We start from the raw sequence: 27,926 nt of genomic DNA on the forward strand, positions 1-27,926 counted from the left end.
AGAATTTAAAGAAATACAGATTATGTATAATCCACCGATACCATCACTTTTCATATTTTCAAAACACTTGTATTCTAAGTCAGCAACCCAGTCATTATTTTATATGACTCCTTGTCAGTCAATTGAATTTATTTAACAAACTTATGAACGCTAGTATAGCAGTTTAGAGTAGGAGAATGGTCAGCCAGGGCTCAAATTGTGAGCCTATTGCTCACTAACTTTAGGACTTATCCTTTCTGAGCTTCCATTTTTTCATTTGTATAATGGAAATAAGAGGACATATATACCTTTCATAGGGCTGTGATGTGAACTAAATAAACAGTGCCTTGCATATAAGCAATTAACTTTGTGTGTTTAGTATTATTAAAATAAATGAGTATAATCAAATAAGGGAGTAAGAAAGTACACAAAATAATTTGTATCATGATAATGATAACAATACCTAATACTTGTACACTACTTATTTCCCAGGCAAGATATTAAGTGCTTTACATATAAAGCATGTATTTTCACACTCTCATGATGAAGAAAAAATTAGTGAATCTTTGCTAAATACATAATACTGATGCATTGATCATTTAAAAGTAATCATGATAGACTAATTCAAAGAAAACACTATAAAAGTATCTAATAATCAACTATCACTTCTAAGGAAACAAATGAACATGTAACAAATATTAACAGAAGTATCTGATATGCATCTTGACTTCAGCCTTTATTCAAGAAAGTATGCTCATGATTGTAGTATGTGCATGCATATATTCTAATTCCACTTTCTGCTGGGAAATTACTCTTAGTTCAATGGTGAAATTAAATACAATATAATCTGGTGCTCTGTAAAAGGCAGCAATAGGTTTGAAACCACAGCTTCAACTAAAACTTTATTCGTTGGTTAGATCACAGCTTCCTAGGTAACCTTCCTGCTGACCACCAGTGTGTTTCCACTTCAATCTGTTACATACTAGAACCTAATGATCTTTCTCATATTCAGCTTTGCAAGAAATTATAATGGGGTCATCTAAGCTCATCAGGTTGGTAGCGAGCTTAGAGGACATCTAAACAAAGCTCCCATAAAAGCAATTACTGCTGTGGGAGGGCAGTTAACAGGACAGCTGAAAACATGAGCTTGGAGTCAGAAAGAACTAAGTTTAGTTATCAGTTCTGTCAATTCCTAATAATATGACTCTGAGCAACTTTCTTAAGCAACCTGAGCCTCAGCTTTCTAGTGTTAGAAAATTAGCATGGTGTCTGACAATAAGTGCTCAGTAAATACTGCTGTTATTGACTAATTTTTTCCTGGCTACTGAACATCCAGGATACTTCTGCCAGCAGGAAACTATCTTAAAAGGCAACTCATGCCACTGCTAGAGAATGGTAATTGCCAAAATATCTTTGACACTGAGCCCAATCAGTTTCATGATTGCTTTCACCTATCACTCTGCTGTGCCCTATGGGGTTACAGAGAAGGATCTTAGTGACATTTCTACAAGTCAGCCTTTCAAATATTTGAAGATAAGGCAAAGAACTAGCCACACTTCACTCACAAGTTCTTTCTTTCCCAGGCAAATACACATCAATTCCTTACTATTAGTCATGTATCTTGATTTCTAGATATATGACTAATAGTCATATATTTGTCATCCAGTTTCCTTTAGAAAACTTTTTACTGAGCCTCTTGAAAAAAATAGGATCCCAAGCTGCACATAATATTTTAAATATAATTTTATCAGGGCAGGTCACAGAGATTGCAACAACTTTGGACTGGATGTTAAACATAGCCTACGGTGGTAACACCATCACACTGCCGGCCCAAACTGAATAGCCAAGTGAAAACATTTGGGTTTAAGTTTTTTTCTACAGGAGTTCCAAGTAAGCCAAGATTCCCATATTCTATACTTTGTATAGTAATTTTAAGCCCCAAATTTCAAATGAATCCCTTTTGAAATTCGTTTGCTTCCTGTTTCTTTTCTTTAATCTTTTAAGAGCTTTCTAAACCCGGAGTGGGATCCATCACAACAGTAAACACTATCAATGTTCAGTCTGTCCCGAGCAAAAGTTCGATAACCAGGCCGTCATGCAAGTCACTGATTAAAGTACTGAGGACAGGACAAAAGTAAAAAAGTACAGGATCAAAAATGAAGACTTGATGCCAAATTGTCAATGAACCAATATTTAGGGTAAGGTCTTTTAAGCAACTATTAATGAACTCCATCTAACTGTATTAATCACCAACTGACATTTCTCTGTCTTCTTTGTTCAATTTAGATATGTCCTTGTCTAATATTGTAACCAACAGCCACACGAGGCTATTTATATTCTCAGGAATTGCACTTAAAATTTTAAAATATATGAATAATTCCTCAGTCATATTAGCTACATTTCAAGAGCCCAACAGCCACATGTGGCTCATAGGTACCACGCTGGAGAGCAAACAAGAGTACCTGGGGATCACTGCAAAAGGTAGCATTGCTCTAGAAGATATTTTGATTCTACTGTAAAATGATCTGCTGAGATCTAGATACAATGTTTATAGAGCATAATGTATCTGTCTAGTTGTATCATACTATCAAATTAGATTTTTTTTAAAAAGTCCATAGTTTTACATTAGAGTTCACTCTTTGTGTTGTGCATTCTACAGGTTTGGCAAGTGTATAATGACCATAATGAAAGGTATCCATCATTACAGTATCATACAGAAGAGATTCACTGCCCTAAAACTCTCCTGAGCTCCGCCAGTTCATCCCTTTCTGCCTTTCCCCCAACCCCTGGTAACCAATGATCATTTTACTGTTCCCATAGCTTTGCCTTTTCCGGATATCGTATAGTTGGAACCATATAGTGATGTAGCCTTTTCAGATTGGTTTCTTTCACTTAGCAATATCCATTTAAGTTTCCTTCAAGTGGTTTAATGGCTCATTTCTCTTTATCACTGAAAAATATTCCACTATATGGATATACCACAGTTTGTTTGTTCATTCTCCAACTGAAGAATAACTTGATGCTTCCAAGTTTGGGCAATTATGTCTTCATTTTTTTTATTTCATTAAATTCTGCTCCATATATATATATATATGTGTATATATATATATATATATATATATATATATATATATATATATATACACACACACACACATATTATCACATCCATAAAAATATGCAAACAAGTCCTATACAGAGAAATGCCGAAAGATTACTAAGTTGTACACTTTTTATTTTTCCTTATTTTTAACTTTTCAAACCTTTCTATAATAACATACATTACTTAATCAGAAAAAGTTTTGTTTTATTTTTAAGTAATACAAGCCAGATTCTGATTTACCAATTTTTTTTCATATTTCATCTGCTAAGTACATACAGGATCACTAAATTAATAAAATAGGTATTCACATATTCACCATATTTGTTGGAATGAGCTCCAGAAGCTATGTAAATAAAAAAAAACCCCTTATCATGTAGACAAATCAGCTGATGACTAAAATTCAAGGAACAATAGAAGCTTTATCTTTTCTATCAAATATTATTTTTCAAAGATAAAAACCTAGTTTTATTAAACACAATTTAACCACATGGGAATCACTCTGACATAAAGCATTTTCTGAAACAGTTTACCACTGACAAATTATTTTAGTAATTTTAATACTAATAAGTTTTATTTCATAAAAGCAATAAAATAAAAGTTTTAACTATTTAATCATTTGAGTTAACAAGCAAATTCCTTAGGCTAATCTCTAACTGGAACTAGTTAAGAAGGATGGAGATGCAGCAAATGCAAGCTGTCCATTAGACGGTAGCCATCTTCCAAGTAGAAGAGACATGGAATTTTAAACTAAGCTAGTTAGGAAAAGAAATAGCAGCTTACATACAGAAATAAATGATTGAGCATCTATATGGCAAGATTTACAAAATGTAGTAAGTAGGTGAGTTATTATTACTTTTCAAGTAAACTTATTTCTTTGTATATATCAAAATAAATATTTTTCAGAAAAATACCCTCAATTAGTCATTATATATTTAATATTTGTATGCTATTTATTACATTTCGTGGTAGACTGATAATATGCAAGCCATGTTTGGCCTCTTTCCTTATTGGTACAGACAATAAAAATCACAGCATTTATCAGGGGACCTTACTATTTGGGAGATTTGCAAAGCACCAAACTCTATCTACACAGAAATTCAATCCCCAAGAGAATTATATCACACATCACTTTTTCTGGGTATCAGTTGATATAAAATGCACTAGCAACTAAGTTATGAGAACTCATATAAAATTGGAGACAGGATTAAAAGTAACAAAGTAAAGCAAAATATAAGTAAGACTTAACAATAACATAAGTAACAATTAGTTCCTGGTTTGGGTCCCCCCCGACCAAAAACACTTGTAAGGGCTGTAGTTAAGGCCTTATTAAAACAACATAAACCATCATCATGATTAATTTTCAATTACCATGAGAAAACTTAAGATTCCAACTTTAACTCTAAGTAAAAGGAATAGTTGAGTCAGTGTGTATTGGTCACTGATTGTGACAGTATAATTGGCATATACATAATATATACTGAATTTCTTCTACTATTTTCAAGTTTTAGAATGTTTGTATATACCTAAACCCTTACTTTGTCACAACAAAAAATATGATCCTATAAAGATAATAAGTCATTTCTTAAAAAAAAAAAACAAAAAAACCCACTAAAATGTATTTTAGTCTTAATCCTAAAATTTTCTTGAAAAACTTCCCTTTCATAACTAAGATAAAAAGGAAAGGCTGCCTTCTGAAAGAACAAGTATTAGAGATTAAGATGAAGAAGAAAAGATGGCACAAAATTCATGCTTTAATACATCTCCTCTAGTAAAAAAGAGAGAAAAGACTATAGCACACTTCAAACTTAAAACAAGACAAGTACATCCCTGGACCAGAAATTAAGCAAAAAAGGTAAAGCACCAAGTAGAGCTAAAGTGACAAGCTGGGCTCATTCTGGACAGTAGGACCAAGAGTTTGGAGCCTGTGGTTGGTAATCTAGAACACTGCTCCCTGCACTGTTCTGACGACAGCTGAGCTTAGCTGGAAGCCAGCGTGTGAGCATGGTGTCCCCTCCCCGCCCCCCCTTCACAAAAAGGGGATGAAAGGAACTACTACCAAAATGATACTTGGGGCGACAGCTACTTGAGGAATCTGACAGTGAGAAGAGGGAATGTAAATGGGAGAAGCCACAAATCAACATCGGCATAAAAGTTAAAATTCTAAAACAATGAAGAAATCTTATACTAAAACAAAATCAACAACGGAACACAAATTTACTCCAGAAGAAAGTAATTGGGCACAATGTGACAAAGACTTTAAAATAAGTAGTAATACTATTAAGCTCAAAGAAACAACAAAGCAGTTGCTTCTATTAAAATAATTTATGAAACAACAGAGGGTATATACTTTTTGTTTGATTTTTCTGTAAACTTAAAACTGGTCTAAAAAGTCTATTAATTAAAAGATGGCATATGATTCAAGAAAGAGTTACAAAACTATTATGATTCAAAATGATTATTCTCTTACTGTTGATAAGGTTTTGTAAAGTTGAAGCATTGTCACTTGTGTTATAATACTAACTAGCAAAATTATGTGTGTGGTACTTAACAAATCCTTGTGAAGAAAATGAGTAAGCATCTAAGAGGTAATTAATGACCAATATAGGGTTGTCCTCTATCAGCATTAGTTACCAGCCAAAAAACACATCTCTTTTGGAATTTCTCACTGGGGATCTACTGAATTTTTCAGACACAATACACATGTTCTTGGGGTGACTTTATATCTTTAGAGTATTTCAAATCTTATCATGATTATTATTGATAATATAAGAAAACAAGTAGTTATAAACAGATTAAAAATTTTAAAGAAGAAACCCATTTCCATTGTGAAACAAATACGTATCTGTTACAACTGGATGTAACTACCTAGAGGGCCATCAGGCTTGTACCAACCTCTGAGGATTGTTAAACTGCCAGATTGTCTTATTATTTAAAACTCATACATGCTACATAAATAAAATAAAGGTTTTATAATATGTAGGGAAAAAAGGAAAGACCAGAGCTATAAAACCTAAAGCTGGTTCTCTGTAAACAAAACAAACACTCCTCTAACAAAAATGAGAGAGTCGTAGAGAAAAGACTAAAATGAGCAACGTAACAAAAAGGTAGGGTAATTTTTTTTAATAAGATGACATTATGACTAACTTTAGAGCAAAAAGGTTAAGTATGCAGATGAAATGGCTAACTTCACAGAAAAATACAGTTGACAAACTTGATTTAAGAAAAAATAGAAAATCTGAATAAACTAGCAACTACTGGAAAATCTAAAGTGTTGATCAAAGTCCGCCCTCCAAAAAGGTATCAGGCCAGACAATTTTCAAGCATACTAGTCTCAAACGTTCATGAAAGACATAATTACTTTCTTATAGAAAAGTTTTTGAAAACAGAAAAAAAAAGCTCCAAAAGTTTATTTATGAGGCTCGAATAACCTTAGGTATTAAAACAGTAGAATAATTTAAACATTTTCTACTCAAGATGAGCTTCTAAGCACAGCAGAATAGAAAAACCACAATAATGCACCAGTGCCTGTCCAAGAGAGCCCTAAGAAAGAGGAGACATGCTGATTCTCATAAAGAAAATCCATATATTTCCTTTTTTAATTATACAGAGATATGTGTTTCAAAAATCAGAGTTGTATCTACACCTCTACTATATGTAATAAACAGCATATGTTATACATCATAGTAAGCCTATGCTTACTATATTCAATTTAGGGGACCCTTATACATTATTGGTGGGAATGAGGATTGGTGCAGCCGCTATGGAAGGCAGTGTGGAGGTTCCTCAAAAAATTAAGACTAGAATTACCATATGACCCAGCAATCCCTCTCCTGGGTTTATACCCCCCCAAAATCTAAAAACATTTATCCGTAAAGATGTATGTACTCCGATATTCACTGCAGCTTTATTTACGGTGGCCAAGACATGGAAACAACCAAAGTGTCCTTTGATAGATAATTAGATAAAGAAGATGTGGTATATACACACAATGGAATACTATTCTGCCATAAGAAAAGATGAAATAGTGCCATTTGCGATAGCTTGGATGGATCTTGAGATTATTACGCTAAAGTGAAATAAGTCAGACTGGAAAAGTCAAGAACCATATGACTTTACTCATATGTGGGATATAAAACTGAAAGCAACAAAGGAACAAAAACTCATAGACAGACAACAGTTCAGTGGTTACCAGAGGGTAAGGCAGCAGGCGGGGGATAGTAGAAGAGCGTACAGAAGGTCAAATACATGGTGATAGAAGGAGAACTGACTCTGGATGGTGAACACACAATGTGACATATAGATGATGTATTATAGAATTGTACACTTGAAACCTATGTAACTTGACTATTGTCACCCCTATAAATTTAAAAAAAGATAATAAGCAATTTTAGATTTGCACGTGAAATGAACAAGATGTGCATACTGAAAATTAAGAATAATAAAGTATAATCAAAGAAAATGTTAAAAACTGAATAAATCTGAAAAGTTTTGAATTAACAGTCCATGTTGGAATTGAGTATTAGAATAATTACATAAAGCAGCATGTTATTTATAACATTGTAAATTATTCTTAAGTTTGGCTTGTGGCATAAAAAAATACTAAATATTCATTCATACATTCCAAAACAATAAAGTCCTAACACACACACAAAAAACGACCATGAAAATTAGGACACCACTTATTTAGCATTTATTCTTCTCTCAAGAAAAATGTGCTACGCAAATCTGTTTTGGCATTGCAGAGAATTAGATAAATTATATTTTCAGAATAATTAATGCTCATTTACAGATACTTAATCTAACACAATAATTTAAAGCTAAAACCAAGGTCACTTACAACTTAATTAAAAGTACTTGGAATGTGAACACTATTTATTACCCACATATTACAAATAATAGGTGTGTAGTAAGGTTAAAGCTAGGTATTTAAAAGCTTACTTTACATTTTAATGTACATGACAAATTGAAAGCTTCCTTGACTCTTAGAAAATATGCTGATTTTACTTGTCTTAGAGAAAACAAATTTCAGCTATCATATGTATGTATGTGCGTATATGCACATGTATATAAAAAGCTGAACAAAATTAGTGTATTAAATTTTAAATATTTAAATAAATGCTTATAGCAGTTTTTAAGTCTAGTAATGAGACTAATTTATATTTACAAAATGATAATTAAAACATTACCCAAAATGTTTTTATTCATCTCAAATACTATTAAAACACAGAAATGTATCCTTTATTTTACTAATAAAATGTGTTTCTTTCTTTCCTACATCAATATATTATAGATATCACTCAACATATATAACCCATGTGTTTCTCCAAATTAATAATAACATTCATTATATCAAACACAATTTTCTTGCCCATTAAATTCATGTATGAGAGTTCCAAAAGGAGATTTAAAAAAGAAAGATAATGGGAGTGGGTTGATTAAACATTGTTAGATTACCTTTTTGTCTCCCCAAACCTAAGAGTACCTCATACACAGAAGAGAATAAATGAATGAATGAGTGAACAGTGCCAGAGAAGAATAAGACAAAAAGTATGAAATTTGGCAAAATGTCTTACTTCTTGAACAACCATTCAAGTAGTTTAGAATCTATTATTGCCACAAATTAGAAACAGTCAGTATTTTTAAATCCGCGTTGTGAGTTTAAGTTAACAGAGTAGCTTTTACCCCATATCTTAAACAGGTCACCAGTGTCCATCTGCACAAATCTGAACAAAGTGATCATTCAGCAAATTTGACTGTATCTCCAATAAAAGATCTTATTACTCACCGAAAGAGCGCAGTATTACGTAAAGAACTCTGAAAATTATAAAGGCTTGCCTGAGCTGAGATCTGCTACCCAGATAATTCTTGGGCCATCCTCCTCCCACATACAGCTCTTCAAACGTCATGGCCATCCTGCTATTCCATCATACCTTTCTCCTGAGGATTACCAACTGCTATTTATTCATTGTTCATCATAAGGCATCATTTCTGCTTCTTTCACTGACCGAATCATTTTCCTCTACAGATCATTAGGATTCTTTCACCCTTAAAGTGTAGTGACCTGGTGCAGCCTGAAGAACTGAACTGAATTATCATCACCCACGTATAAGACTACTTTGTTAATATACTAATAAAATGTTATTGTTTGCTATCTACATAATGCTATTTACAATAGCCAGTACATATGCAATACATACCATCTGTTAGGCACTATTCTAAGAGCTTCAAATGCTTTATATCGTATGATATTTGAAGTCATCCTATATGATTAAACCAATTACTTTTCCATGTAACAAGAAAGAAAAGTGCAGCTTAGGAAAGTAACTTGGCCGATGTCAACCACTTTATAAGCAGTAAAGCCAGGATTCATACGTGTATCTAACCTCAAAAATCTATGCTCTTAACCACTTGAACTTGCAGTTCCCATGGCTGACTCACATGGAATTTATTTTTTACAAATACAGCTGCTAAACCAGATCTCCCTATGTGGAATAAATAGTATTCCTGGTTACAAGTATATGAACTTACATTTGTTTATTTTATCATGTCATATTCAGCCCATCATTCTAATACTTGGAGCCATAAAAGGGGAAAAAAAGTAAAATACAACCAAGATAAATAGAAAGCATCCTCAATATAGATTATAAAACTTAAGAGACCTGTTAGAACAGGTACAATGATTATGTTATCTTAACCTTTCCAAAACGTTATATTCAGCTAAAAGTAGAACAAATAATTCTCCTTTTCCTCATAAAAATGTCATCCCTTATAAAGTAAAAGTAGGAATGTATTACCTAAGATGATAGACAATGTGGAAGTAACAAGAACCTTGGGAGAAAATGGCTACATGCAGTAAGGACATATTCAGATACGTACCTACAAGTTAAATACAGAGAAAACATACATCTGACCCAAATAACATTCTACCCCAATGAAGTGAAACTAAAATAGAAAAAATGTTTTTAGAAAATGGGAGCTTTGATCATGTCTTGGAGATTGCTTTTATAAGCATAACACCAAAGAAAGATCCCTAAATGAAAAGATGGATATACCTGTTTACTTGAACACTTAAAACATCTGCAAGAACAAAATTTCATTATATATCTCTTATAAATAAAAAAGTAACTCAACTTTATCAAATAAAAAATTGGCAATTCTCAAACAGTAAGTGGCCTAAACTATATGAAAAAAACTATTTAACCTAAGTAACAATAATAAAAAATTGTAATTAAAACAGTGAGATACCATCTACTAAGCAGGCAAAGATTTGTTTTTAAAAGTATTATATATAGGATTGGCAAAGATTTAACTATAGGAACACTCATTCATTAGAGGTAGAAATGTACACTGAGAGATTCTTTCAGTAAAATATTTTTTGTCAGGATTTTTGGATGCAAAATTTTCACTGATAAGAATATATTCAAGGGGAAAATATGTATGAGCAAATATTTAGCACAACAGTCTTTATTGCAATGTTCTTTATAACAATTTATTGCAATGTTCTTTATAAAAGCTAGATACAACAAATATTCAATAAAAGAGTATTAACAAACTAGGATATGATGATAAATGTAACATTCTGTGACCATTAAAATTTATTATACAATAGAATATTGTCATAAAAACATGTATATAAGTAACAAAAAAACAGATTCAAAATTATATAAATGAGCCATTTTTAAAGTATTACTATTTTAAAATATACATACTCCAAAATATTTACAGTAGCTATGGCTGGATACTAGTAAGATTACAGATGACTCAGTTCCTGCATTTTGTATATAAAGGGCGCTCTAAATTTTCTACAATGGTATATTTTTCAAAATTAGAAAAATAAACAAACATGTATAAAAAATAGGTGGCATTACAAAATGAAACTGCATAAAAAACTTTTTTATGGTTTTCACCACAATCCTGAAAAAAACAAGAGAAAAAATAGATTGGATTCTAAAAAAACACCATTGCTTTTAATAATGTCTTATACTTTTAGTGTAAACAGGCCCTTCAAATCCTTTGTTAAGTTTATTCCACGGTATTTTATTCTTTTTGTTGCAATTGAAAAAGGAGTTCCAATTTTTTTCCACTTCTTTTACTGAAATTTCATTGTTGGTATATAGCAGGGGTGTCAAAACTGCGGCCCCCGGGCCAACTGCAGTCTGCAATCCATTTCATTGTTAATTGGCCCGCAGCAAATTCCAAAAATATATTTAGTTTACTTAAATAAACTAGGTGAGGCAATACGTACTTCACCTCGAGTGAGTGGCCCAGCTGTTTGTGTATTTTACCGCATATGGCCCTTGGTAAAAAACGTTGAAAAAAGTTTGGACACCCCTAGTATATAGGAATGCAATGTACTTTTGAACATTGTTTTAGAAACTGAAGCCAAAGAAATGGAAAGATTTTTCATGTTCATGGATAGGAAGAATCAACTTAGTTAAAATGGCTGTATTACCCAAAGCAATATACAGATTTAATGCAATGCCCATCAAAATTCCAATGGCATTTTTTAAAGAAATAGAACAAAAAAATCATCAGATTTGTATGGAATCACAAAAGATCCCAAATAGTCAAAGCAATCCTGAGAAAAAAGAACAAGGCTGGGGGTAGGTATCGCACTCCCTGACTTCAATTTATACTACAAAGTGACAATAATCAAAACAGTGTGGTATTGACAAAACAACAGACACACAGACCAAAAGAACAGAATTGAGAGCACAGAAACAAACCCACATATAATAGGCAGATAATTTTTGACAAAGGAGCAAAAAACAAACAGTGGAGAAAAGACAGCCTCTTCAACAAATGGTGCAGGGAAAATTGGAAAGCCACATGCAAAAGAATAAAAACAGACTGCTATCTATCTGTCAACACATACAAAAATTAACTCAAAATAGATCAAAGATGTAAACATGAGACTTGAAACAGTAAATTGCATGGAAGTAAGCATAGGGACCTTGGGTTCAGAATGGATTTTATGAATCTGACCTCAAAGGGAAGGGAAGTAAAAGCAAAAATAAATGAATGGGACTATATTAAACAAAAAGCTTTTGCACAGCAAAATTAACCATCAACAAAACAAAGAGGCAACCAATCGAATGGGAGAAAATATTTGCAAATAACACCTCCGATAAGGGGCTAATATCCAACATACATAAAGAACTCATACAACTCTAAAACAACAACAACAACAAAAATCCAATTAAAAAATGGGAAGAGGACCTGAACAGATGATTCTCTCAAGAAGACATAGAAACAGCCAACAGATATATGAAAAGATGCTCAACTTCACTAACTATCAGGATAATGCAAATCAAAACGACAATGAGCTTTCACCTCACACCTGCTAGAATGGTTATTATCAACAAGACAAGGAATAACAAGTGTTGGAGAGGCTGTGTGGAGAACAAAGAACCCTTATACACTGTTGGTGGGAATGTAAATTAGTACAGCCACTATGGAAAACTGTATGGAGGTTTCACAAAAAATTAAGAATAGAATTACCATATGACCCAGCAATCCCTTTTCTGGCTATCTACCAAAAAAGTCTGAAAGCATTTATCCATAAAGATATATGTACCCCCATGTTCATTGCAGCATTATTCCCGGGGGCAAAGACATAGAAACAACCAAAGTGTCCTTCAACAGATGATTGGATAAAGAAGATGTGGTACATATACACAATGGAATATTAGTTGGCCGTAAGAAAAGATGAAACACTGCCATTTGCGAGAACATGAATGGATCTTGAGATAATGACTCTAAGTGAAATTAAGTCAGACAGAAAAAGTTGAGAAAACATGACTTCACTCATATGTAGGATGTAAAACTGAAAGCAAGAAGGAAGAAGACAAACAAAAAAAAGAAACAAAAACTCATAAACAGAGACAGCAATTTAGTGGTTACTAGAAAGTAAGGGGGTACGGAGGAAGGTAGAAGAGCGTAAAGGGGATCAAACACGGTGATAGAAGGAGATTTGCCTTTGGATAGTGAACATACAGTGCAATATATAGATGATGTATTATAGAACTGTACACTTGAAACCTATATAACTTTACTAATCAACGTCATTCCAATAAATTCAATAAAAAAACACTATTGCTAACATACTACCTATAAACTGAAAAAAATAAGAGGAACATGAGAGAAAATACAGTAAAATCACAATAAAACCAACATGTTAACACATGTTTTTAAAAACCTGTAATAGTAGTGTCTATAAAGTGAAATCTCTAGAAACATCTAGGCATACAAAACTGGAAGAAAAGCAAGGGGAGTCTTTTGTCAATGTTTGAAGCAAGGAAATAAAACCAGGACATGTTTTTTTCTTGGGGCAGACAAGAGAAGCAGTCTATTCTCATTCTGCTTGTATCTTCTCCTACAGAGAATATGAGCTTAAACTGGAAAGAGCAGAACAAATACCATAAGTATTGAATGCTACCTATGGTAAGGGAAAAAGTGGTAACAAACAACCTAGCACTTTCAAATAAGTTCAGATATTCAGATCCTAATGAATCATATTCCAAGGTTCAGGAACTGTTTACAGATTTGATCTCAGAATCTATGAGAAATAATGAAAAGAAACAGATAAAGGCAAAATTTGCAATTTTAAAAAACAAAAAGGACAAAACTGGTGGACTGTGAAAAGTACTTAATTGTAAGCTTAACATTAACACATGGCAATGTAACAGAACAAAGAACAGGACTCACCAAGTTTCATGAGAAAATACAGTTGAGCCTTGAACAACATGGGTTTGAACTGCATGGGTCTAATTATAAGTGAAGTTTTTCAATAAATACTGTAAACCTATTTTGTCTTCCTAGTTATTTTAATAACATTTTATTTTCTCTAGCTTACTTTATTGTAAGAATATAGTATATACTTCATATAACATATAAAATATGTGTTAACCAACTGTTTATGTCATCCATAAGGCTTCCAGTCAACAGCAGTAGATTAGCAGTTAATTTGGAGGGAGTCAAAATTTATATACAGGTATCAATTCCAAGGAGGTAAGTAGCATTGCAGTACTGCTCAAAGGTCAACTGTAGTCTTAATGTTTTTTTCCTATAAAACCATTAGGTTATTTGTTCTTGCATTGGCAAAGCAACTGAAAATTTGACATTTTTGAAGATAAGATGAAAAGCTTTCTACATATTAGTACTGACAGATATACAGAGCATTGAACAACTGTATCCAAATTGTGTTGATAATGGATTAATTTCACAATAGAGGAATACTGAAGAAGTATTACACTTAAAAAAAAAAAAAGAAGACTAAGGAAGACAAAATTGCCATCATGTGTCTAAAACACAGTCATGTAAAAGTAGATGTCAATGACTTCGTTGCCACACTGTAGAGATAGAGGACTACATGGTAGACATAATCGTAGTAGTAACAGTTCAGAAAAACAAGTAAGTTATAAGAGAACCACTGAAGACACTTTTGGAAAAAAGACACTCTTCATTAGAATAAGTAGACCTTATTACACAGGAATCAACATTTGGATAGAAGGCTAGACACACAAATACTACAATGGATGAGGAAATTCTATGATACTAAACATTCTCTAAATCTTAAAGTATAATTTTACCCAGTGGCAGTTCTCTATTCAGACTTGGGAGTAAAAGAGGGGCTCTTTTGATTACTTGATGAAAAGACTACAGAAAAAGCAGCAATAAGTATTTCGTTCTCATAGACGAAGGGACACTATTTTAATTCTAACCTGGCTGATGTTGGTGTCCTCCTTATTATTCAGCTGCACTAAGACTACTAAAAAGAATGTACAATACTTAATAGGAGAGCCTAGTCATAACACATTAATGTTAATAATTCTGAACAATATTTTAAATTCTAATAGTTTGGTATCTATTCTAGTTACCAAAAACATAACTATATTCTTTTTACTAAACTAGTATACACATTAAATCAGTGGTTCTCAAAGTGTGGTCTGGAATCTGCAAGATCTCTTCAGGAGGCCATGAGGTCAACACCATTTTCATAATATAATGAAAATATAACTTGCCTCTTTTATTTTAATCCTATAAAGTGAGCAAAGTTTTGAAGAAGCTATACAACGTGTGATATCAGAACACAATGAATGCAGAAGCACATGTGGGAATCTAGTTGTCTTCTATTAAGCTAGACATTAAAATGACTTTTTAGAAATGTAATACAATGCCATTCTTCATGCTACATATGCGTATTTCTTTATTTTTAGAAAAGCTATTTTTCACAAATGTTACTTATATTAATGTAATAGATTTAGTAGTATTAGTATTAATATAATAGATTTAGTTACTTATATTAATGTAGTAAGTTTTGTATTGTTTCAAATGATTTAGTAAACAATTATTAAAACATTTAATATGTTAAAGTTTTGTTTTTAATTTATAAGACAATAAGTATCAATAGGATATATAGATAACTAACATAAAGAAAAACTCTTTATAAGGTCCTCAGTGAATTTTTACAGTGTAAAGGATTTTTGAGACCAAAATGTTTGAGAGCCACTGTATTAAATCATACTAATTATTCTATACAAACACTTCAAAGGATGCTAGAATCATTTATAATGCAAGTATCAAAAAATATAATCTTCCCTCAAAAGACAACCTAAGCAAATAACTACTACTTTTAGGATTAGGCACATATTTGGAACAAGGACAGGTTCAGAAATGAGTTTCCATGGGTCAAATAACACCATATGCATAGAGTCAAGAGATAACGCTAATAACAAACATGAAATCACAAATGCTATAAAGAATGAGCCCCAGCTGCACAAAAGCAAACTATTATCACATCAGTAAAACTCAAAATTCACTTTTTCTAAGAACTGATTATACAACTTCATCAATATTTACATCAGCATTAATAATTCTGCAAGTAGCATTTAATATTGAAATAATACCAAAAGATATACAGTATACTCCAATACATATCCAAATATCTCCAATATTTTTGTATTTTTTATTAACACTTTTCTATAACCCTTTTCCCGTTTTACCAAAGACTGTTAAAATCAGAACTCACTTCAGAAACTGAATAAAAAGATTTTCTTTAGGATAGTGAGACTTAAACAAGCAAAAAAATAGCAGTAAAAATAATTCTCTGAATTAAGACCTTAAGTATCATTTTATTAATTACTTGAAACATCTATATATATATAAAGTATAGCCAAAAATTTATCTATAATATTTATTATAAGGCATACTCTAATAAAACTTTGATATGTGCAAATATGTGATGCTCACCGATACGGAAGGAAAGAAAGTAACATTTGAGAGCCCATAGTTTGTGAAACATTATGCTAAGTACTTTGTGTATTTTACTTCACCAATCCTCACAGCAACATTGTAAAGCAAATATTTTACAAATTAGGGAACTCAGGTTCACAAGGGTTTGGTAATTTTCCAGAGTCCACAGGTAAGCAAACAGAGATAGCATTTGACCTGAAGAAAAGAAAATTCCTTCAAAGACCCTTGTCAGTTAAGTGCCCTTCTCTTTAAAGAATCTGATGGCATACTGGAGAGGAATGGTGGGCCTACATGGAGAAAACGTCCCAGAATGTCTACCAACATCTTGCTTTTGCTTTGTGAATTTAGGAAACAACTGAGCCTCCTTTTTTTTTTAATCTTTATACAGAAGCTACTACCCCTACCTTGCAGGACTGTTAAAGCAACTGGTTACGTCAAGGAAGACAGCCTAGGTCCACACATAAAAGGTACTCAAAACATGGCAGTTTTGCTGTTAGTAATAATATTACTTCCTAGGGGGCAGTTTCTGTTTTAAAGTTCATTAACTATATGATCCCACTAGAATTAAACCAATTGCTATTAAATCTATTCTGATTATGAAACAGGAGCAAGAGGGAGATATCTACACCAATAATGGATGGGTCCTGATTAAAAAATAATATAGAATGTTCAAGACCTATTTCCTTCTGGTGATTCAAACGTACTAAGTTTAACAAATATTTTTAAAAGTAAATAAGTCTCAAGAGTATAAAGTACCTTAAAAATTCTCTAGCTCAATCAAATTCTAAGGCTTAATCATAATGATTATAGCCTTAACAGAGAAATTATCAGGAGTCAGAAGTGAAGAGAAAAAAAGTCCTTAGGAAAGAGTAACTTAGAGGTGCAAGACAGAGGAGAAAAGATGGTACTGGGAAACCTAAGTGGGTTTATTAGTTCAACACACACAAGAACATAGCATAGAAGTACTTTCAATGTAATTCCTGCAGAAATATTAAATCTCATCTCTAACAGGGTCTCAAGGTTTCATCCTTTCTCTTATTTCAGTCAATTCTTATTTGGAACGCTCTTAAAAGGAAAGGCATTGTTTCTAAAGAAACTGTTAATTAAGAGTCAATGTCAAAGATTCTTCAACATATTTAAAATGCTTGATTTTTCAAAGCACCAAATACAGGAAAATGTACAGATCAGCTTCCTGGCAAAGAAAGCACACACTAGAGTCAGAATGTCTGAATTTAAATCCTGGATCCACTACTTACTCTGTAACCTTGAACAAATTTCCCAATGTCTCTATAAAATGCCTCCGGTGAGTAATAATCCATAAGGCCAACAAAACAGTTCCTTAAAATACCACAAAGCAGAGGCACCAAAAAATTGAGAAAAACTTTTTAAAAGAATTTGACGTTTCAAAAAAGACAGCAACTTAGCCACAATGGTAAAAATAAATTTTTCCCAGACTTTCTTATGTTTGCTTTAGTATGCGTTTTCTGTTTGTTTGTTTAAATCACACATAGGGGAGGAGCGCAACCCTTTCAGTGTTTAGGGTTTCTAACAGTTTTTAATCCAACACTGCCTACTTCAAAGCATTGCTGGAAGGATTAAATTAAGTGATGCACATAAAGCGCTTGACATAATGCCTGTCACACAGCAGGCATGCAAGGGTGGCCATCATTCTTACTGCTATTATCATTAGCATTATTTCTTTCTACCAGTTTCAGACCAGTATCTCTCTTGCACCATCCCTGTGGCAAATGTCATCATATGCATACACTTTTTATTCTCATGCTTCCAACACTAGTTCAATAGCATAAAGGTCTTGGGAAAAAAGACTTCAAATAGTCGGTGTTAAAAATAGCTTTATCACCAGTCATTATTAGGTCACTAAGCTAAATTCAGAACTGGGAAATCATTATGTCGAACAAAAATACCTTTACCTCTTTGTGTAGTTCTTTAAAATTATATGTAAAAAATACATTTCTATGGTTCTGTTAAATTTCTAGAGACACAGCACACAGCGTGGCTATTTAAATATTCCTATTTCATAGTCAACTAAAACCTCAAAAAGAAATGAAAATTAACTATACTATCACATAAACTGATTACTCTTTCAATTACATTTTTTCCAGGCTTAAGTGAGGGATTTAAAAGTAAACAGATAACACATTAGGTATAGCATATCCTAAAGTGAGAATAACTGGTGAAGAGTGACTGTATTGAAATATTTTTCTATAGAAGCATCACTCCAAAATTATAAAGAAAATTTGCTACAATACAATATAATTGTACAGAAAGGGATTTCATATGAAAGTATGAGCAACCTGTGTTATAAAACAAAAAAAAAGCATATAATGATTGTTTACTTTCATTCACAGAGAAAAATCAAAACACTGAGGGGATGAACCTCTGAAAACTCTACTACGTAAGCCACTGCCACATGTGAAATCCTCACTTACATGTTAAACCGTTCATTAAACCTTGGTTGAAAACATCATGGAACCAGACCACACAGGGCATATCTACAGGTTTTAGAATAGCTTATAATACACCTTAATAAGGCGTACAAGGCCTTACCTTACTTGGCCTTGACCTATCTGCCAATTTTGTCTCTTCCCACAAGCCCCCCTGCATCCTGCACCCTCACTGTACAGAATGCAACTCTCTAAACACACCGTGGGAGTGGACGGTTAGTTCAGTTGGTTAGAGAGTGGTGCTAATAACACCAAGGTTGTCAGTTCAATCCCGGCAAGGGCCACTGTGAGCTGTGCCCTCCTTTAAAAAAAAAATGTGCTAATAATAGACACACCGTGGTCTTTCTCACACCTAAAATGTGCTCTCTACCTTTCTGGTCCACATAAACAAGTTAAACTGAGGTATATTTTAAGACTTGGCTACAGCTTAACCTCCTCTATGAACATTTTTCCTACCATACTAACCCTCCTATGGAATCTATCACTGGTTCTTTAATGCCCCCATTTTCTTTGTATGTAATATCATGATACTTATGGTATTTAAGTAGGCTTACTTACTGACATGTCTCCTCTTACTAAACAATCAATTCCCTGAGAGCAAGATTGCTCTTATTCATCCTTTTATGTCCAGTAACTAGCACTGTACTTAGTAATAAATAGTAAGCGTAGGACAAATATATGGTGAACGGACGGATGCATTAACTTAGTTTGACCTTGCAATGAAGAAGATTATGAAAACAATCTTGAGAACTAAAAAACATTCTCCCTCCAACAATCAGATTCAGTTACATACATAAAATTTGTATTGAGGAACTAAGAAATACAAACCTCACTCTAGATATGCAGAAGTAAAAACAAAAAAAATAGTTTTATATATTAGCTCACGCAGAAAATAAAATTTCCATTAGTTTGACATTTGTAAGTTTCAGTTTACTATAATCAAAATAGGAAAATTGCTATGCATTCCATTATGATAAGCAAATACCAGTAAATTTTCTTTATAAATTATAAGTTTGTAATACATTTTTAAAACTATTATTTTCAGATTGTTACAAAATATCCATATATGAATATGAACCATAGCTGATACAAATTAAACCAAGTGTAAAACATTTAAAGTAAATGAAACTGATCAGTGCATTAACAATGATACCCTACTTTTATCAGCATAATACCTATCACTACTATGAATTAAGTTCTTCAATACCTATTTAACTAATTCCCTAATTGTTCTCTGAAAAAAAAACCTAGTATTTTTTTATTCTTGACTGATACTCCGTGTGATTTAAAAATTCTGAATTAATTAATTCCAATACTGGTAACAAAAATGATCACAGCTACCACATAATAAGTATTTGCCAAATGCTATTTATTATTTCCAATATGATACCTCATTTGACGCTTATATTAATGCTTTAACCTTTGAATTCATATCCCCTTGAGATAGCCCAAGAAGAAACAGCTTCTGGGAGATCCAATTAACTATTAAGTCTCAATACCAACAAGTAGGAAAGAAAAGAGCATCTGATTTCAAAGGCTCTGCACTTTCTACAACAGTATACCACCTTTCTTAATCCTTCATCAAATATGTTATTCATCAAATTTATCCAGTATTAAAATTGGGTTGACATTATTTTAAATTCATACCAGGAAAAGAATATAATGCCAGTATTGAGAGCAAAACTAACCCCTTCAAGATAAACCTTTCATGTGACAGTAAGAATAATTCACCATTTTGAATAACACAACCAAATTATGGCACAGAAAGGAATTAAAATGTTTTACTTTGTGTGATATAAAAAAGCTGATAAAGGCACAATTCTTCATTGAACAAGTAATATAAAATAGTCCAATTATTTCTAGATCAATTTTTTCAATGCTTTTTCTTTCAAACATAGAAACTAGTCAAAAATATTTTTCTAAATCTGTAAGTCACTTAATATATAAGTACAATTTCTAAAATTTTGAAGTTTATTATATTTTCATCAATGACCTCTTAGAAATAGAAAATGCTGTACAAATGTTAATAGTTATTACTAGGGTTAACTGTATAGTTTATCATTCAAACCTATACACTTTTTGGAGTAGGGGTACTAGTAGGTAGTTATTACAATTTAACCATAGATTTAACTAGGATTGTCCGAGTAACCAGAATATGTGGATGGACACCCTAACAATTGCCCTCTAACTCTTCTGCCATTCATTACGCTCATAGTCCTTCTACAACTATCTAGTGAAAAGATAAACATGTCTACTATGTAAAACCATTTGGCTACATATTTGACTACTGCAGCACAATATTAAAGAAATACTTTCTTTGCTTACCACCCATGTTTAAAAAGGCTATTTCATTAAGATAGTTCACATTAGTATAAAACTTCAATAACTTCAACTATACCTCATTCTGAAGTTCATCACCACTTTTAACAGAAGCAAGCATATCATATAAAGTACAGCAAAGATCTTCTATTCTTGTTGCTTCAGCCATTTCATTTAAAGTTGCATTTAAGTACTTCTCAACTTCACTCCACAGAAAGGAGTCGTTTGTTTTTTCCACAGGCTTGACCTCTGGGGTGGAATGCTCCTGAAAATGTTCATTCAGAAACTTCTTGTAATCTAGACTTATAGTTTTCTGGGACTCACCATTTATTGGCAGTTCGTCAAAGTAGTCCAAATCATGCATGTCAAATGAAAATGCTAAATTTTTACCAAATAAAACTTTATCATCAGGGTCCTCTTTTGTCATCTGGACAAGAGCAGTAAGACTGTCTTGATGAAAATGAGAAGTAATTCGATTAGTAGCATTACAAGCTGCAATGGCAGCGGATGACGGGAAAGGACCAAACATCTGTTTGATAGCCTTTGTCTCCTTGTGACCAACAGAATCCTTCAAGTGAAATGTCTTGAAGAGAAATGTAGCTGCACTTTCAATTGCTTCTTTTCCATTATCCACTCCAACTATTCAAATACAAAAGAAACAGTATTAGCTCAATTGAATCATCGTTCAAGCTAACAGTTTCAAAAAAATTACTACCAATATTCTTCTGAGTAAATCCAACAGCGAAAACGTGCTGATAAAGATGACCAACTTAGGAGAAGAAAAACCCCTTTAAGTACATTCCCAAATTCCCAAAGAACTATATTAGGTAAATAAACCATTATCAATAATTATTCTATATTTAAGTAGAGAAAGTACCTAACAACAACGCTTTATTTCTAAAAACAATTTGAGGCATTAGCTAAATGCTATTTAAAACCCAATTTTAAAAACTAAGTTGATGAGCTAATTAAATAAAGCAAAATGAGATGTAAAAAATAAATCTGAATTACAGACTTTTGGAGCTGGAAGGAAACCTCAGAGAGCCGTAATTTTCTTTCCAGTTTGTACTGAAAATCTGAGATGGCAAGAAATAGATTTATATGGTTTCATTCAGAAATATTTAATACCATCAACGATGGACATAAATAGAATCTTTTAAAATAAACTTAGCCATATCAGAAAACATGAAAGAAATCTGCTGCTTAAAAGAGACCAGAAGTAAATTTCTTACCAAAGTAAGAGGAAATAAAGGAGCAGCCCTAATTTAAGGCATTAATTTATCATACCTGATTTTCTCAAATAAAAGAAACAACTATTTTTGTCATAGAATTCAAAAAAATATTTAGAGCAGAAAAAAGAATTTCAGTCTTCAGAAGGCTCAAAAGTCAATGTGACTTACCTAAAGTAATACTGGTGAAGTTATTATAGTAATATAATTAACACACTAGTATCTATCTTCCTGAAACCATGGCCCCAATCACATCATTAATTATACAAACCTTGGACAATTTACTATATAGCTCAGTAATTCAATCCAAACTCCCACACTTTGTTTTCAAGCCATGCCAGGATCTAACTTCATCCTTTTTTTTTTTTTTCCTGTTTTACTATTACACATTTCCTGCTCCAGCCAACAAGGATTTCTTAACATCCAAAAACCAGATCCTGTCCCATTCTAAGGCAATTTTCATGCTTTTATCTAACCTTCCCCAAGGCCTTGATTGTTCAAATCCTACCCATGTTTCAAAATCCAGCTCAACTGCCTCTTTCAAGGTGACTACAATATTGTGTACATTGCTATATTCCCTCACTGTACCTAGGCCAAAGTAGTGCCTCAACAGAGATTTGCTGGATTAAACTGAATTCAGGCTTCAATGACACCAGACTAGAATTTTTACAATACACCACACTTGCCTTGATAACTTCTCATTGTACATGATGCTTACACGTGTGTAGAAAACTAATAATTTATGAATGAAGATAAGCAATTTTACAATGTATGTTTATTATTTCCAATTTCTGCAAATATGAAGTCTATTTTTATGATTTTAAAGAATTTACAAAACACCATCTGACATATTATTCTTTTAGTATTTAGGAAAATCCATGACAAAAATCTTCTATAAATTATACAGTGCTTTTAAATTAATTAACTGAATAGCATTTATGTACATTTATTTAGTCTATACATGCTTAGAAAACTTAGCTTTCGGATATTTAGGAACTATGATAATTCTACAGGTAATTCAACAGAGCTGAGGATACAAAAGTCAGAGCAAAAATGGAATTCACATTTATAAATTCATTCAACATTTAAGATTGTAAATATGTATTCTTTTGTAAAAACATCATTTTGTATCTCGGGATTTTTCTAAAACAACTTACTAAGAACGTTGACATTAAATCATTTCAATTCTTGCTAACAATATTACCTTTGTCTTATAGATGCTAAAATGGAAATTCAGAGTTAAATAATTTGGGAGAGATAAAACAGTTATTTAATTATTAAACAAGATTCAAAGCTGACTTCTAACTCCTAAACAAAGTTATTTCCACTATGCCACACTGATTCCTTGTAAATGCCTAGAAATAGATTTATTTCTAATTCTCATTTACTAAATAAACAAATTTTTAAAAATCACCTTAGGAAATAAAGTAATAAATCAATGGTCTTAATTTATTACCGTAAGTGGAAGTAAATTAAACAAACATTATTAGGTCACTGGTTAAACCATGTTTAAGTCACATACTGCACTCATTAAATACAATGCAGTGGATCCATATACCTTGCCATAGAATAACCTCCACAATATAGTAATGGAGAGAAAAAGTAAGTTATGAGTCCACTATTGGCAGGAAAAAAAAAAAGAGGAATGATTGTAGACTCATAGAAACATCTACAAAGGTCAAAATCAGTTTTTTCAGGGTTTCAAATTTTTAATGAGCATTGACTTATACCTATAAAATTTTGAAACATACAAAAACTTAAAAAAATTGTTCTGTTTCACAAATTTTATTTATTGATTCAACAATTACAAAAGACTACATCTCCTATTTTGACAATGAGACAATGTTAGAACTTGGGGAAAAAGATAATACTCAACTGTAACTGCCTTAAGAAAGCATAAATCACGTGATTCAATGAATCAAAATCATTCTGTCAAAACTATCCACAATTGGCTTAATTCTTACCATGTAAAAATATCTCTAGTATAGAATGATATTCAGGAAAGACAGATTGTTAATGAAATCTTGCTTTAGTGAGGAAATGTCACTAGAAAATGTTTTCCTTTTATCACAAGTTACCATTACTCAAAAAAGTTGGATAAGGTTAAATTTTAACACGCAATTAATATGGTCCTCTACTGAAGTTTTACAGAAATGTTATTCGGAGAAGGGTGACAAATACCTCAACTCAGAAATGTCTGACTGCATTGACTTTGTGGGTTTTACTAACTACAACATGCAAAATGGCACTTTTATATAGCCGTTTAGAGCCATATATCAGCACTTTGTATCTGAAAATACTTTCAGGATGACGATTTTTAGAAAATTTTAAAATGTTTGAAATTAATGTTTATCTATTACATCTTGTGCTATTTTTGCTTGTATAATTAGAAGGTAACTTGATCATTCCTTAAACCACTGACTATCAAATAGAATATGAGTCAGAATCACCATGGGTCTTGTTTAAAACCCAGACTGTGGGGCTTCCACTCCAGAGTTTCAGATTCACTCAGCCTGGGAAGGGGACTGAGAAAATGCATTTTTAACAAACTCTCAAGAGATGCTGATAAAGCTAATATGGGGACCACCACATTTTGGAAACCACTAACTTAGAATATTTTTTAAAAAATGGTTAATTAATCCAAATTAAGAAAAAGAAAATACACCTACATTGTATTTACTTCTGTAACCCCCTACAATTATAATCTTAGTTGCATAACGGTGCTTCATAAATGTTACTCTTGAGAGCTAGAGAATTACTAACTCTCCTCTGTACAACCTACTCCACCACATCTTTGAGTTGGGCTGCTAACAATGGACAAGTTGCCATTTCTAAAAAAATGAATCTCTGCGCCACCCTACTTGGGAATCTCAAAGTTCCATATTTGAGAAATATGCAAATAGCATTTGTTGCCACTGTTGGGTACCCAACAAAAAGAGATTACTGCATTATGAAAACAATAAATTTCTCTGGGGTGCTAAAACACGCGGTGATGAATTTCATTTGCGCGGCCTTCCAGCAACCACACACATGTGTCTGCGTGTCCTCCCCGACAGGAGCCGAGACGCGCGTCCCAGACCTCCTCTGTCCGCAAATGATGACGTAGTCACCAGAGGAAACCAGCTGTAAGCAGACCACCCGGATGAGAAGGCAGCTCAGGATTGGAGCAGAGAACTGGGGCTCCAGGCAGGGCAGCGACAAAGGAGTCACACAAATTTGTTAGTGTAGCGCGCACATGAAGCCAACGCTTACCTAGATCTTTTGGTGAATGAAATATATGAAAGGTGTTTATAAAACATAAAAAAAAAAAAATCTGAAGAGGATAAATGCCATCAGATGTTTGACTTGTCCAAGTTCTGGGAGGCCCCACCTCCCCTCAACAAACTGGACTTAGAAGGGAAACCTACGCGAAACCTAAGCGCTTCTCCGGTTCTCCATCAGTCTGCTGAACGAGCACACATTTGCCCCATGAAGGAAGGAGTGGGAAGGCCTTGGAAAAGGAGAGTGGTGCGCTTCTAGGGTGGAAATTATTAATAAGTAGTCATTTTCTCGTCTCCTTACACTATATCTAATATTAAGCATGTTGGATTAACTGAGGATCTTGTTTACAAACAAGCTTTTTTTTGTTCATTTCCCTTTTTTTTTTTTTACGTACAATTTGTACTGAGTATTCTTTAAAATGAATATTAGATTGAAGCTCTTTGGTCAATTAACATTTGCTCCCAATTCTAAAAGTTTTTTCTATCTGTTCCACACCACTGACTGTGTTAATTTTTCTAAGACTAGAAATTTTAAGTTTAGTTTTATCCTCAATATAAAATCTCAGTAAATAAAATTACACTAAATAATAAATTGGCAAAAGCTTGATTGAAACTTAGAATCTCCAAACCTTTAAGAAAGCTACTCTAAATACCTAACCACTTGAATATCTAATTATCTATCCAGAAAACACTGAACAAGATGGACTGTAAACCAGAAAACTGGCTTTTTATACTTGGCCTTAGGAGGCAATACCAAACCTTTAAGAAAGCTACTCTAAATACCTAACCACTTGAATATCTAACTATCTATCCAGAAAACACTGAACAAGATGGACTGTAAACCAGAAAACTGGCTTTTTATACTTGGCCTTAGGAGGCAATACATTTAAAGAGATACACTTAGAATACACTAGAATAGTTTTCATTAACAATAAATACTTGCCTTGTGCATTTGACAGTTACATTGAAAGCAAATGAGATTTAAAATATATAGTAAATGCTAAAGATATAATTACTGTACCATTATAAAACAAATTTTAAAAATCAGAGTTGAATGACGACTAAATCTTCAACACACAATTTACTTCTATATTTTCCTTTCCTTTGATTGCAAAATATTAATAAAGGGTTGTAAATTGTAACTTTTTAAAATAGCCTACCTTAATAGTTGAGGAATTCTTAAAAAGGGATGAGTAGGAAATTTTAATTGAATAAAAATATCCATCAACTATTTGCATCTTTAATTGCTAATTACCCAATTTAGAAGTTGTCAATAAATGAGTTCCTTAACATAAAGTTAAGGAACTTAACATACAAAGTTAAAACTTCAATGTTAGTAAAAAATATTTTACAAATATCTTTTATACTTTAATATTGAAATGTTCAAAGCAGTCAATTTATTTTTTTCATGTTATGTCCAAACTTTAAATGTCCACTTGACCTCTGATACTTGACCTGCAACTGTAAATATAACCCTGCATCAGTGTTAATTTAAGCTCATTCTGTTTGTTAAAAATATTGGCAAGGCAGGCAAACTATTATAAACATGTTATATTTGAGCAGAAATTGTCTGTTATTTTAATTGATAATTATGATTATTTCTTTTACAAATATGTAAAATATTTGTGTCAGCAACTCTCCTAGGACAGCAGTACATATAAAAAAGTACCAAAACAATTATTCAACTTAGACATACACATCCCACAACCCCATTTTTTCCCCTGTACATATTCTCCTCTAGTGCTTCTTAATATACTTTTCTAACAAGTACAGTATCTAAAATGGTCACATGAATCTTATGAGTATTTCCTCATTTTACAGAGAAACTCAGAGAGGTTAAATAAAACACACTAATAAGACTGCAAGAGCAAGGATATTTTTTCTTTCTGCATTATACCATCTTTCAAATAATCACCAATTATCAAACGAACTTGCGAGTAATAGATGTAAGCATTTACCATATGGCTTTTGGGGGAATAAACTGAACAATTTATGTGATATAAATTTAAAATTGGCTAAGTAATATAATTTATGAGCTTCATTTAGAGTGTAACTCTTGTACATCAAAGCATCTCCAGCAAACCCTTGCAGTAAGTAGGCAAAGTATTCAAGAAGTATTCAATATAGTAATTTGAAGGAATTGCTTAAATGTTAAGATTATTCCTATACTTTTATAGAAACTACTGCCTTTAGGGTGAATAAATGAAAGGAAAGCAAATAGAAAAACTTATTTGGTAGAAAAAAAGAGTAGTAGTACAAGAGATTAAAAAGTCTAAGGCAATTCCCCATGTTTCAAGTCAGTCATTTAATTTTACAT

At 32.4% G+C, this 27,926-nt stretch overlaps 1 protein-coding gene across 3 annotated transcripts in view; it reads right to left on the reverse strand.

The window, feature by feature from the left end:
• The window catches only part of ASCC3 (activating signal cointegrator 1 complex subunit 3), a 288,105-nt gene that overhangs the window by 232,390 nt on the left and 27,789 nt on the right, over positions 1-27,926 (reverse strand). For all 3 annotated transcript variants that reach the window (XM_033099400.1, XM_033099394.1, XM_033099410.1), the window contains exon 4: positions 21,200-21,759. In XM_033099400.1, the coding sequence (XP_032955291.1) occupies positions 21,200-21,759 (560 nt within the window). The remainder of the gene's footprint in view (positions 1-21,199; positions 21,760-27,926) is intronic.

Source organism: Rhinolophus ferrumequinum, chromosome 3 (genome assembly GCF_004115265.2).
Source record: "Rhinolophus ferrumequinum isolate MPI-CBG mRhiFer1 chromosome 3, mRhiFer1_v1.p, whole genome shotgun sequence".
NCBI classification, from domain to species: Eukaryota; Metazoa; Chordata; class Mammalia; order Chiroptera; family Rhinolophidae; genus Rhinolophus; species Rhinolophus ferrumequinum.